The sequence below is a fragment of the Molothrus aeneus genome, chromosome 2, assembly GCF_037042795.1.
Source record: "Molothrus aeneus isolate 106 chromosome 2, BPBGC_Maene_1.0, whole genome shotgun sequence".
Classification (NCBI taxonomy): domain Eukaryota; kingdom Metazoa; phylum Chordata; class Aves; order Passeriformes; family Icteridae; genus Molothrus; species Molothrus aeneus.
In genome coordinates, this window is record NC_089647.1 from 51397068 (window position 1) to 51411849 (window position 14782).

The window sequence follows — 14782 nt, forward strand, 5'->3', positions numbered from 1 at the left end:
TAGTTCACATCTGGGACTGTCAGCTGTGGTAATATGCATTTCCCCCGTTTTCTTAAGAAGTGCTGGGGAGTTCTATTCTCTAGCAAAATGTTTGTTTACAGAGCATGATTGCAACATCTGTACATGAGCACACAAACACACACAGACACACAATACGTTTTTATTAATATATAAATTTTATATAGATTTTATCATGTGTTTTAAACATACATGTACATAGAGTAGTATCTGTCCATTTTATATAGTATGTAATAGATACTGATATATGTAAATTTTAGATATTTTATGAGAATGTCTATGTTTTTGTATTATATAGTACAAAAAATTTTATATGCATGTAATTCCTCAGATAAGATCACAAGGATGAAGTGTTACAAGGTGGGAAGCAGAATTCAGGGTATATTTGCCTGGAAGGAATCACAGTAGCCAGACCCACAGTCAAAACCTGAGAATGCACATCCCAGAGCCTTGGGGTCAGGGAGACTGATTTGATACACTCTCCTGGAGTCCAAAACAGGAAAACAGGTGGCATTCTGGGCTGTCTCCCTGATGGGGACCAGCAGTTGTAGCTGGGACCAGCAGCTGCAGTCTATACCCCCAGCTTTTGAGCTTCCAAGTCCTGGTCTTCTGCAGGGAGGCCAAGGAGAAGCACAACCATTCCCTCACAATACCTCATGTTTGGAGATCAGCAAGTAAATGTATTGGGAAAAACAGAAGTTAAACCACAGAAGTTTTCCAGAGTCCATGCTTCCTCTATTTATTTCATGTCAAGATGCTGCAGCACCAGAATTTCCGCATCCCAAGAACGTGCAGTGTGGGGCAGGAAACCTATAAGGCTTGGCAGCAGCTTCCCCTTGTGCCCCTCTCCTGAGCTGTGGGCTCTGGGCTCCCCTTCTGTGACTGCTGTGAGCTGCTTTTGGTCCCTCATTGGCAGAGTGGCCTGGAAGGGCTCCCAAAGAGGGGGAATGCAGCAGGCTCAATGCAGCAGACTCCCTCAGTGAGCATGTGTCTCCAGCAGCCCGTGGCAGGGGATGCTGCCAGCCCCTGGGCCACCTGAGACCTGTCTCCCTGCTCCCCTGACATTCTAAGGGAGTCTTTTTCATCTGGTGAAGGTATGAAGTTAAAAGCAAATCAACTGCCCAGGGAAGGAGGGCTCTTGGCTGCTGAACAAAGAAGGGCTGTCTGCTGTCAGACGCTGTCCAAGATTTCTCAAAGGGGCAACAAAAGTGCAGCTTCATTCCCACAGGATGTGAGCCTCAGCTCCTTGGTGGCTCCTGGCAGGAGGGGTCACTTTGGTCCTGCTCAGACCAGCCCTCACCACCCCCCTGGAGCAGCGTGGTTCTCATTAAAGGAGCTGTGGCTATTAGTTGTGGAAAGAAGTGCCAGGAGAGCTCAAGAAGAGGAGCTTCCTACATGGTGAGTCCCCAACACCAGCTGAACACGGGGCTTCTCCTGCTGCTGCCTCCCAGGGCATGGGGAACCTCTTGATTCTCATAGAGTGGTGGGTCAGAAAAGAAAGTGAAATCTGTGCTTTAAAGAAAAGCAGGCAGGCCAAGAGGGTGCCCCTGCAGAGTAAAAGGCACCTGCTTGTGGTAAGAGTTGCACAAAGCCTGATTAAATATTCAGAAAGGTCTTAATTTAATGACCTGCAAACACACAGTTCTATAATTTATAATTCATTTCTTTGGAGTTTTTGCTTCATAACTTTTTGGCAAATGTCAATTAATTCTCAATTAATTTCTTGGTACTATCTCCTATGTATCTGCACTTTAAAGGGAAACTTTTTGTCAGGGCTACTTTTATCTTCCTTATATGGTACTTGATTAACTGGTCATATTGTGTGAATTTTATCACTAAAAAAAAAAAAAAGCCAAAAACCCAAACAAATAAAAGAACAACCCAGAAAAAAAGACATACCTGTATTTTTCAATTTTTTAAAAAATATTACAGTAGTGAACTGACCAGGTATTTTCCAAATTCTAGTCAGATCAGCCCTTATGGCACCAATGAATCACACTGCTAAAATGAGGAACAGAAATAGCCTTCAGTATCTATACAATCATTAACAGCAGAGAATTATCAAATTGGCTTTGTTCTGGGTTTACCTTTCTCTTTTCTTCTTTCTCCTGTATCCTTTTCCCTTTAATGTAGCTCCTTTCATTTCCTTTACTGCACTTGCTGGATGAAAATGTTGAAAACATGCCACCTTCTGTTCTTTTCAGCAATGCACAGCCCAAAGAAAATCTATAACCCCTGGAAACTTGTGCAAAACGTGTGCACATCTGTGCACAGATACAGGCAGGCACACACTCACGTATATGTATAACCTACATATGCACACTTCTCTGAAATCCCTCTGAACCATCTAAATCTCTTTGCTCACAGCCTTTTCTTTAGTTACAAGGTTTGCACTCCAGCTGCTAGAATAAATTTGCTCACTAAAGGGTTTTCAAGGAAACCAGAAATTAGGCCAATTCTGACCGCTGTTACTGAAAGGTAAAGGGACATGAGGAAAGTAAGACTTCATCCAGTCTCTTTAATGACTGCAATGAATGAAGATCTCTACCTGCTTTTTTAAATTCCTAATTTGATCTCCTTTACCTCCAAGTATACACCCACATGTACATATTTCCCTTCAGAACTGCTTTGGGAAAATCTCCCTCCTCTCATTTCACTGATGCAGGAATGCTGAAGAGCTTGGTCTAGAGCACCCTGGGTATCCTCACTTGCACACCACAACAAAAAAACAGTGGTGTGAGGGGATAGAAACACTCCTCCAGCCCCACAGTTCTGTTTTTGTTCTTCTTGGCTTTCAACACTAATTTTTGTATGGCTGATTATTCCTTTTCCCCAAAAAAAACTCAAAAAAACCCCAACAAAAAACACCACAAGGGAATTTCTTATGTCACAACTCTTCCACAAGTTTATCCCCTTCACTTAGTCTTCTGTTATTTCAAATGCAGCTCAGCATTATGGGTATGAGCAGATTATTCCTCTGTATAGATTTTTCTCCCCATGTTTCTTCTATTGCCATTTAAGGAGTCTCCATAACTAAAGATAAACTTGAACTTTGGCAAGGCCAGGCTGACTGTCCAGATTCCAAGGTATGAGAAATGCTTTCTTTTCTTTTCTCTAATCACTAAGGAGTTTGCTTCTTTCTAACCATCAAGGGCTGTGTTCTGAGGTCCTAGATTGTTTTCACTCTGGACTCTGCAGTGGAAAAGCAGTAGATAATTCTGTGTCAGGTGGCAGAAGTGAAGAGTAGCCCCTGTGGGTGAGGGCAGAGGGATGCACACAGCAACAGAAATGGTGTTTGTGGGCCACCTTTGAAGGCAGATGGGGAGGGAGTCAGAGTACCTCTCCCAAGGCTGCAGAAAAGGGAGGAATGCCTTCTGCTTTATCTAAATTTGTATGGGGACTGTTTTCCTAAGTGCATAGCTGCATTCTTCTGTATCTACCTTATACCTATTATCTTGCTTCTATACAGTGCTGCACTGCTCCATGTAGTGGATCCTGCCAGTCTGACTCCTTAGAGAGGGCACTTTCAGATATCTCAGTTACAGATAGGGTTATTTATTCTTTAAGAGCATGGTAAATATAATTAACACAGTCTTCACTTCTACTGTAACTCCCACCTCAGAAGGGCTATCTGCAGACTGTAAAGAGGAATAAGCAGTAAAATAAATATCCTCAGAAAGTATTTTTTTCTGTTTTCTTAACCTCAGAGATACATGTTATGACAGAGAAGCCAAAGACCCTCTCTGCCTATTCCTTTTTGCCTGAAAGGTCTTAGCATTCCTAAACAGCTGGTCTTTTATCACAATACCTTAAGGCACTTTAATTCCTATTAGAAGTGAAGTTAGTCCTCTGCCTGCTGTGAAATAGGGGCATCTTAAAGATGGTTTAAAGTAATCTTTTACCCTCCCTTCTAGTTATAAGTGGAATTTAGCTGGAACAGAGAATAGAGGCCCCACATTTTCAAGGCATCTGTTTTCCCAGATAAGCTCTTGACTCTCAGGGAGTGGGAAGAGTGTGCTGCAGTAAATCAGAAACTCCATAAGGTGTGCAGTGGGGTCAAACTTCTGAGTGCACTAATCACCCCAGAAAGGACTTAACTGAGATAAGCCTTGAACTTGGCAGCAAACTGTGGTGGTCAGCACAAACCTTTTCATCTGGCCTTGCACAGTCTAATGCCATGAGGCTGATGCACCTGCAGAGCCAGGTGTTCATGACTGGCCCTGAACTGTGCTGCCAACTGAGAGCACTGACCTTGGAAACACTTACCCTGAAAATTTGATTTGAGCAGCACTGCTTTTGCTGGTTCATTTCTTTGCAAAATGATAGATCAAGCAAGGTGGATAAAAACCTGGACTTGTATCTAGACAAGGTGGTTTTGGAGACAGATGAGTAAAGGTTGTGATGTCAAGAGGGGGGGCAACTCTCAGTATTCCAAAGTGAATCCCACCAGAGGTGTCTCAAAAGATAACACTTGATTCTGAACTGCCAGTGGGTTCCCTGGGACTTGTCTGGGGAGTATTATTCTATTTTCTCTTTTTTTTACATACAAATGTTTAAGCACTACTTGGAATGAACAAGGATGGAAACCCTCCTTTCAGTACCTCAAATTGCTTTTTAAAACCCACTTAGCTGAGTTGACTGTCACATACATGGCTCAGATCCACAGCCCACGTAGGAGCACCCTGCGCTGTGGAGAGCCACCTGAGGATGTGGTAATCGGGAGCTGACTCTCCTTTACTCCAAGTACAGTCTGGGAGGTGGACACCTGGTGTCTGAGAAGGCAGGGCTGGCAATTGCCCAGTCCTTCACGAAAGCTGCTGCGCGGTGCAGAGCACAGCTGCCACTGGATGGCACCAGGACTCCGCGCGTGTGTGCAGGCTCCCCTCCAGCCTCCCGGAGCCGCGCCATCCATCGCTGGGATAAGGGATGCTTTGCCAACAGGCTCAGCAAGGCTCTGGGAGAGAGGTGATGGGGGAAATTACAGATGGGAAAGCTGTGCTTGATGCTGTCACGCCTAATATTTTCAAAGGGGCAAATGATCTTTTATGGTGTGTAACCAAGATAGGAATGTTCTGCAGAGTACTTTATGCTCCTATCCAAACAAGTTGCTATTTCCAGCTAATCACATAGAGAATAATCACAGGTGTGGAATACACTTCTCTAACCATAGGCTAGGGGGAAAAACACTACCTTTTTTCCAACTATGGTGTTACAAATCTTCATTCTTGCTGCTTCAGGCTGCAGTAACAGCAGTATATAAATGCTGCGGGTTGTGCACATTGTGGCTGCAAGATTCCATGTCCTAAAGTGTATTGACATCCCAAATGTGAGCCAGGTCAGAGGCATTAATGCTGCCACTGTGAGTCAACACTTTTTGATCCCTCAGAGGAGAATGCATGCAGCAAACTTATGGCAGATATTTATAGAATAATGTACAAGTTAATACCATTCTCCAGAGCCACTGGAGCTGGGCTTGCTGCCTAAATGTGCATCTGCAATGTACTTACTGAAGCCAAGAAGCTTCAGTAAGTGTCTTCCATCCTTGTGTCTTCCAAGAAGTCATCAAAGAAAAGGGAGCTGTTTGGAAATTTAGGGATCCATTACATTCTGCGTAATTCTTAATGATCTCTGATGACTGCATCTTTATTTATTTATCTATCTTTGCTCAGGCAGAAGTGTAAAAGCCCGTGAAACAGGAGCCAGCCCCAGATATAAAGAAACTGCTGCTGGTAAGGCCATGCTGATTTTTGCCTTTTTCTTTTGTGTATTCTCTGTAATTTTTCACACATATATTTGTAGCTTTTTATATTAGTGGCTAGTTTTCCCAGTAATTTTCCATGGCCTTTCTCTAGGCAGAAAGACAAAACACATTCCAAAGGCACCCATCCTATCTTGGTTCTCCCAAGAACCAAGGCCAAAAACCAGATCTTCAAGACACATTTTCATCAACAAAGCGCAGCTAGTACCAAAGGGGGGGGGGGGGGCTGCAGAAAAGAAGGGGGAATTGAAAAAGGCATCACTGGTGGCAGCAAGGGATGAGAAAAGCCTGCAAGGCAGAACACTGCAGCTTAAGGATGAGCTGCTTGGTAAGGGCCAGCCTTGGCAGCCCCAAGCAGCTGGGTGTAACCTTGAGGAGAAACCTGCTTCCCCATTTAGCTGACAGAGGCCAGTGGGCTCCAGGTGCAGGGCTAGATGCTGTCCAAGCCCAGGAACAGCATAAACACCCAGGGAATAAGATCACAGATCTGGGCTTCTACCTGAGTCTTAGAGTTCCACAAGCACTGTCTCTTTCAAAGCTGCCCTTTTTTCTACACTGATCCAGAGACAGACCCCATAGACACACCCAGTGCAGGGAGAAGAAGGAAAGCTAAGAGAGATGCCCAGATGTGGCTGGCACCAGCTGCCAAACCTCTCTGTCCCCCACCCTGAAGAGAGGAGAGCAGAGGTAAAGCCCCAGCCTTGCTTTCAGGGCTGCAGGCTGCCCTGCTGTCAGAGGCAGCAGCAGGATCCTGCTGGGACCACAAGCTGAACCAGAGAGGTGCAGATGTGTTTTTAGACTACATCCTGGTGTGACTGAAAATTCATCTTCCTCATTCAGAGGTCAGGTAAAAATCAAGGGTGAACAGTCTGGAAAAGTATCCCAGGTCATAAAAATATATATGTGTGTTTTAACCCCATAAAACCAACTAAGCACCAGACAACTGCTCACTCATTGCCCTTGCATCAGGATGGGGAGAGAATTGTAAGAGTAAAAAAACCAGTGGGAACACAAAGGCCATCATTCCAAATGTCCCTGGCTTCCTCCCTTCTTTCCCCAGCTGTCATGGTATGGTCTGGAATGTCCCTCTGGTTGGTTGGTGTCAGCTGTCCTGGCTGTGTCCCCTTGGAGCTCCTGGTGCACCCACAGCCTGCTGTGGGTGAGAACCAGAAAAGGCCTTGGCTCTGTGTCAGCAGTGCTCAGCAGTAACAAAAACATCCATGTTATCATCACTGCTTTCAGGCCAAGGCCAAAACACAACCCCACACCAGCTACTCTGAAAAAATTAACTATAACCCAGCCGAAACCAGCACAAAGTAGCAAGACATGTAGTCACATATTAGCAAGAGCAGATCCTTGTGTCTTCCAAGATGTGTTGACTAAATGCATTAAAATGTCCTTTTTGTTCGCATTTTTTATAGCTTCACCTTTTTTTCCTGTGGGTACAATGTAAAGTCAACTGTATAATCTGGGCAGGGTGTCTGATCCAAGTACCACCAGCAGGGCTTTGGGGACATCCAGTCAGTCCCCTTTTGAAGGCATCCATATTCCCCTCTGCATCTAAGCCACTGAGAGGGCAGCAGAGCTGAATTCTTTTGCATTATTTTGCTGGAGGTGGTTTTGTGTAAAACTGGGTTTATGAGGGAACATTCCTCCTATGATTGCTGTGTCCAGGCTGGGTACGGTGTCTGTGTCTCCCAGGAAAAAGAGGCACACTGTTCATCCAAAGAGCTGCCTAAAAAGCTGAGTGTCACAAAGAGCCAGAGCTCCATGGCTAAATTTCTGAGAAAGAAGTGATCAGCATACATTACCTGAACAACTGTCCCACTGAGCTGCTACAAAAGTCATCCAGACTTTTCCTCTCTCCATCAGGATAGCAGATGACAGGCCTGCCACATGGGGAGGTGCTGCAGCTCCTGACACTGAAACTGCTTTCACTGAGCAGCTTCTCATTTACAATGAAAACAAAATTCTCCTGACCCTAACATCCTGTCCCCTTTCCTCCTTTCTCTTTGTGTTTCATTAAAACCGAGGGATCAAAAAAGTAGGGCAGCTTCCCATCTGCCGGTGGAGCTGACCTAAACTTGCCTGAGTGTGATGGAGGTGGGAGCTGAGTCTCCTCCCAGCCTGGGGGAGGAGATGCTTTCTCTTCTCTGGTGTCCCGTGTTCCTCTGAGTTACTGGGTGAAGTGGATGTTTTAGATTTAATTTTTAGATCAGAGCAGGGCAGGCTGCCAGTGGCAGGTAGGCATAAGGATAGCTGTGGTTGTATATGGTATGGGATTTTTTTCTCTTTTGCTGTGCCTGTAAAACGTTTTCTGGCAAAATTGTGCAATTGTCTGAAACCTTAGACTGTCTCCATGCAGCAAGTCAGGAAATCCTAGGAATGAGGGTCAGTTATATGTTACTTCTCTAAAATTTTCCTGCAAGAGACTGGCTTTACTTGATTTCACAATATGCCTCCAAATCCACAGAACTGGATTTGCAACCTTTGTTTTCACTCTTCTCAGCTACTTAAAATTTTAGCTTTTTCCACTGATGTGCTCAAGATACCTTTTGCTTCTTTAGACTTATTCTTACCTTTTACTCCCTTGAAAAGGAGAAGAAAAGAATTCCCTAGAGAAACAATTGTGCTCATTACAGTCCAGAGGAATGGAGAAGTTGGGAAAGATCAAATTATTTGAAATGCATTAATTTTTATATGTAATTTACAGTTGGTAACAAGGAAGAATTTGGGTTGCTTTGGGGTTTATCATAAAATTGAAAGAAAAAAAACAGTAAACCACAAAGGATGGATTTGAGAACAAGCCTCTAGGCAGAGTATCAGGATGTTTGAGTACAAGGGCAGTACTCCAAATATTCTGTATTATTTAGGACAAATTATTTTATTCCTCATTTCCAGCAGCTCTGTGCTTTCACCTGGGGTGAGTCACTTGCATGCTCAGGTATCTCCTCTCCTCCTGGCCAGGTCAATGGCTTCTTAAAGGTGCCAAAAGCACTGAGATCCTTGAAAACATGGTTTACCAAGAAAACAGGATGCATTTTTACAATATGGTGAAATGTTATTACAGTGGTGTTACACAATTATTGCTTGAACTAAAATAATCTCTCATAGATCACTTTTGCAAGATAAGAATTTTACAGAAGCAGTGCTGGTTTTGTGTGTATTTTCAAAAATCCTTATTTCTATTTTTTCAACACAACATTCAGAAAATCACAGAATTTAGAGAATGAGAGAGAAGGGAGGAAGAAACCATGAGAAAAAACTAAGGCTTAATCCCCAGGAAATGCAGACTCATCAGTAAAAGCAGAAAATGCCAGGGAAATCTGGTTTTCCTCCTCTGAATATATGATTTTTTTCAGTAGATACACATAGAAGCACTAAATGCAGAACTTTTAAAGAATTTTTAGTGGCAAAAGCAGCTACAGCCTTTTCATTTCATTACTTCAATTATGGTAGGAAAAAAAAGTATGGCTTTAATTTACAATTCCAATTTGTATTGACACTAAAGAGAAGCCATCCTGCTGTTAAGAGTAACTTTTCCAATTAGACCCACACTTCATAGTCTGCTGTTGAAAAAGGGATTTCAAAATCTAATTTTCTGAAATGTCAGAAGTGAAATATTGCCTTTTGTGTTTGTCACAAGTCCCTGTAACTTGGCAGAGAGGATGTCACTGCAGGGCTCATTCGTGAAATGGGTTTTGTGAAGCTGCCCTTTGTACCCCTCTGCCCGGCAGAGGTGAAAGAGCACAGGACAAAAGTGAAAGGAGAGTTTGGCCTCGTTAGTATTTAGGCTGATTAAGGGGAAAAAGGCTTTGGGAAGCTCTTCATGCCAAGGAACAAAAACTGCTGCTGCTGCTCAAAACACTCTGAAATCCCACCAAGTTCAAATGAAGGTACTGAAAGGAGAGACAGCACATACTGAAAATAAAGCAATTGTGTCTCCCCAGGTTTGGGGCTCACACACACATCAATCCCAGGCTGTGCTTTCCACAGCCCACATGGGCCAGCTGAAGGATCAATAGGTGAAATGTGGCTGATGAGTAAACAGGAAAGGACTTTGCCTTTAGAAAAAGACATTTAAGTTATTTTAGAGGGAATTTTCTGTGTTCTCTCTTTCATGGGTGTGCTGGAGACCTTCAACCAAGATTGTTTTATTTTATTTAGTTTCATTTTGTTACATTTTAGTGTGGCTTTGGACTGGAATGTTTTGCATTATACTACAAATCACTGTGTGAAGAATCTGTGATACTAGAAAAGCAATGATTATTTTATACAAACCCAGAGACAGACCAATTAAGCATAAGGAATTTTAATTCCCATTATACAGGTGGTTATGCATAAGCTTGCTCTTTTGCGTTTGCAAGATACAGTGAAAAAATTATATTTAATTGAAGTCACTGGTTTATATTTTGGTGACAAAATAGCTTTATTAAGGGTCAGAACACCTCCTTAAATTCAAGTATAAAATAGTTATGCTGCATATTGCCATGGACAGTTGTTGTGTATTCTCATATATTTATTCATATTTCACTTAAGGAAGCAAAAGTGTACAAATCCAATTAAAGACAAGTGAAACCAAAATAATATCTTTTCTGAGGTTCCCTTTAGAAAGTGATCTGTGAAAATGTCTAGCTGTGAGTTCAGACATGGCTGTTTGCATTGCTGTGCAAACAGACCTCGGTCCCTGACAAACAAGCCAGCCTGGACAATGGAAATCCCATCTCCTCCCCTCTGACAAAGATGGGCACAGAGCAGGATTTTGGTGTGACCTCACACTCCAGAGGTGCCTTTCCTGTGACTTCTGGAGTAGGAAATCCCTGCTGGTTGTGTTGCTGTCTTCTGGAAATTGTTGGCTTTTCAGCTGGGAGAACTCCCTTATGTCTTTCTCAAGGAATGGGCACTGACCTTGCAGATGTTATTTCTTTTCTTATTCTGTATTTGTCTGGAGAAAAACAAAGGACCCACTCACATTTGTCTCTTGTCCTGTTTTAGGGACTAGGATTGCTCAGTGATTGCATCAGCTCCAACCCTGGATGGCAGCAGTGCAAGATGGAGCAGCAGAACAGGCTCTGAAAAGGGCAGGAGCCTTAGGATGCTCCACAACCACTGCTGCTCTTTATTAACTCTCCCCTTTATCTCTGCAAGAGTGATAATCCTTATTTTACCAGCTTCAGGTTTAACAAGACTCTCCTTCTCCCTAGAGAGAGCACAAGCCCAGTTCCCAAAAGGACTTTTTTTCTCCACATGTTTTTGCCTTGAACATAGACCAGCTTTATGGTGGAAATCTCTACTCTTCCTCATCATCTCTCTTGGGTTTGGGAGGCCAGAAGGAAAATTATTCTGGCATGGAAATAAATCAGTTTTGTGAGTACATTAGCAGGTGAATTAGCAGGTGGGGAAGGAGGGCAGAGAGAAAATAACTTTGTTCTTAATGGTTCCCGAGTCTGAAATCTTATAAACATCTCCCAAAGAGCATGGATTTGACCCTGAGGATCCACAGGTATCTTTCCTCAAGTTTTTCCTCTCTCCTGACAGCTGATGTGAGAGAAAAAACCAGAAGAGGTGAAGGAAACTGACTGTCTCTTGGGGAACAAAAAAAGCCAAAAAACTATGTCTAGAGTAGGCAAAATGTAGCTTTTCCTGACATGAGTTTGAAGCTTATTACTGCTGCCCATCCTTTCTGCGACCACCAGTCGACAGAGAGTACCTTCTGTCTCATTTTGTGTCAGAGGGAGTTACCAACCTGTAGCACACTAAGTGTAAAACAGTGAACTGATTCATAGTCAGCTTCTTCTCTTTCCCTATCTCCTTGTCTTGAAGTAAGGCAGGAGATGTCACTTAGGCACGTGGTGAGGGAAAGTCCCATGACAAAGGGCAATGAGCCTTTGGTGTGAGCGTGAATTCACCTTGCAAATAAGGGAGTGCTGATTTAAGGCGTCCATTGCTAATGATTAAAGACACAGACTTAGCTGTGGTGTGTTAAAGGGCAGTTCATCACCAGAGCCTGGGAGTAGCCATGTGATTTCTGGGATTTGACCTGCCTGAAAATCAGATGGGCATGTTTCCATTTTCATGGGTCAACAAAATTGTGTTTGGGAGACAACGATCCAGTAAAAGTTTTCAAAAATGAGACCTGATGATGGTTTCAGTTCTTTCATTTACCTTTGATCAAAACTGGTTCTTGTACAAACAGTTATTCTTCAGATGGGCTTTTTTCCCCTGCTTATCAGTATCCTACTTTTTAAGATGTGCAGTCTGGAATGCCTTCAGCTGACAATTCATCTTACATGTTTATGGTAAGATGAGACTACTTGCCCTCTGGAAAAGCCCAGTGTCTTGGGCATAAAAGAAAATTGGGCTGAGTGGCTCAGACAGAGGTGTCAATTTCATTTCCAATGAAGTAAAGGCAGATGAATTCCTCCAAGCACCACAGAATGAGACTGAGTTGTACAGGTAGATTTCCAGCACAGCACGTTTGGTGCTGTCTAAACAGAAGGAACTTTCTCTCACCTTTGCTGGACCACAGAGATGCCTGGGGTTAAATAAAGGCTTAGAGAAGGAACATGTCACCTGCATTTGTCCCCATTTAGAAATACTCTACAGCCTCTCTTCAAGCCACAGTGTCTTGTTGGATTTTGGGATGCCTTTGTAGTATTTGTGAAAACTTCTCTCTGCATTTGACTTTTAGTTGCTGTCATGTAAAAACATTGAAGCTGGGAAGAGAATGCATGAACAAAAAAGTATAAAATTGTGACTTAGTCCAGAATGTTTCTCCCTAGGGTATTACTGTGTGCACCACCAGCATGTCCATCACTATTGCCTGCATAGTTTTGCAAGTTATTAATAAATAACCAGGATAGGCAACATCATTTGCTGCAATGTGCTGTCAGCCCATTTCCTACAGCCAGCACCTGGACTGATGGTGGCTCTTTGGTGCTTCTGTTTTGCAGATGTTGCAGAGTTTTCCAATGGAAAGGCTGGTATTGTTGGTGAGCTTTTGTTTGCTGCTGTCCAATACACAACAAGCACCATCGTAAGTATATTTTATTACAAATCCTTCAATCCTAACAAATCCCTTGAAAGTGAAGGTAGGAAATAGTCTCTCTCTCCCAATAGAGAATCAAAAAAAGCCAGGTTCTTGGACCACTGAAAATTTGTGTAACCTTAAAAAGGTAAGAAGTATAAGGCTTAAAGCTACCCTTTGAAGGAAGAAATATTCTCTCAGGAACCAACAATTAAAAAGAGAGTGAACAGCTTGTTCACTCTCTTGTTGCTGTTCGCTCATTTATCGTTCATGACATTTATGGGATTGAAAAATCTTGGGGGAAAAAAACCCTCTGAAATTGATTTATATATTGCAGAAAGCAAAGATTTAACTTCTGGGAGACCTTCAGTATTCTATATTTATCCTCTATTTCAGTGGAGATTTACATATAACCCAGGCCTTGTGCCACCTTTTGCTACAGCCAACAGACTCTGAGTGAATGAAATTAAATACCAGCTTTATTCCCTGATTTCTATACCTTGCCTTTCATTTTATGCATTTAAGAAAGAAGAGGGATTTTTTTTGAAAAATAAAAAAGGTAGTTCAGCCAACCCATTCTGATAATAGAAAATCATTCACCTTTCATTTTAGAAACGTTCTGCAGAATGATCATTTTCCAAAAGCACCTGTCTTGAGCTCAGAACTGTTCTTTGTCTATGTGACATCATGGACTTGGCTCTTCACACAGTTCTCTGATTTTTGTAAAACTGTTTTGTGTAAAATTGACTTGAAAAAAATAAGAGCAAGGATAATGATCTACATTTAAAAGGTCATGAAATCATTTACTTAGAAGCACCAGAGTAGGTCAAGAATGAAGGAAAATAATAAAGAGGAAAAAAAAAATCCCAACCAATTTAGCCTCCAAATCAGCCCTTCCCAGGGATGTGGTCTTACCTTCTGTGATCTCTCATTTCCAACATTTCACAGTGATATTGCAAGGAAGATCAGCTACTTGTAACCCCATACATATGGTTATATAGGGAATCTATTCCTCCTGATACATTAAAGCATAAGCTGGCATAATGTGGGTGCTAGTACATGAAGATACATAACTTTGTAGCATTAATTGTGTATTTATTAATATGTATTCATTGTCTTTCAATGCATGCCCTCGTTCTGTTTCAGAAATTTGAGTTTATAGAGCTTTCTCTGAGTCGCACCAGGTTATAAATTGCATTGGTAATCCCTGGGATATATTGCAGGCTTTTTCTCCTCCTTGTATAGTGATTGATGTTTTACAGGGCTTAAATGGGAAAGTTCAGAATTTGGATATCAGTCAGAGAAAATTATTTACTTTTAATCTCTACTCTGACTAACAAGGACAATGGATTAGGTGATCTCCACAAGTCCCTCACTCAGCTATTTTGTGAGAGCTTGTTTTATCTTTAAAATTCATATTGTTTGGACAGTCATTGAACATACATACTGGACAATCTGTTTATCTGTTGTTTTAGATTTCTTATTACTGCCCCAAATGTGGTACGTTTGGGCACACATGAGACGATAGCAGTTCAAGTCCACGGGGCACAGAGCCCTGTGCAAGTTACTGCGTTCTTCAAGGAGGAGACGAAAAATCAGCTCGTATCAGAGAAGATCTACTTTAACCTTAACCAAAATAATGGCTACCAAGAGATGAAAAAAATAATGGTGAGTCTGACATCACAGTGATTTTTTTTTTTTAATTTGGTGATAAAAAGCACATAATCTCTACTTGGAATAGGCTGGAACAGAGACAACACTGATCTCAAGAGGCACTGACAAAACCATTTCCAGTGACAGCAGCACCCTATTCACCCATCCAGCTAATAAAACAATGCCCAATGTAATTTCACTGGTGATTGTGAATATTCTTTTGTGCCCATATAACAAGCTTAATATTTTGTCACATGGTGATAAATGAAATTTAATTTAAACAAATGTAATTGTTTTATCACTGTTGGGTTTTCTTCCTCACTTAA

The 14782-nt window shown here is 42.2% G+C and overlaps 1 protein-coding gene across 1 annotated transcript in view; it reads left to right on the plus strand.

Moving 5' to 3' along the window:
• The first annotated feature begins 1386 nt into the window (after nt 1-1386).
• Nucleotides 1387-14782, plus strand: part of LOC136553416 (complement C4-A-like) — a 52620-nt gene continuing 39224 nt past the window's right edge. The window contains exons 1-4 of the mRNA XM_066544929.1: nt 1387-1416; nt 5688-5747; nt 12730-12812; nt 14279-14471. Coding sequence (XP_066401026.1) covers nt 12730-12812; nt 14279-14471 — 276 coding nt within the window. The 5' untranslated portion in view covers nt 1387-1416; nt 5688-5747. The remainder of the gene's footprint in view (nt 1417-5687; nt 5748-12729; nt 12813-14278; nt 14472-14782) is intronic.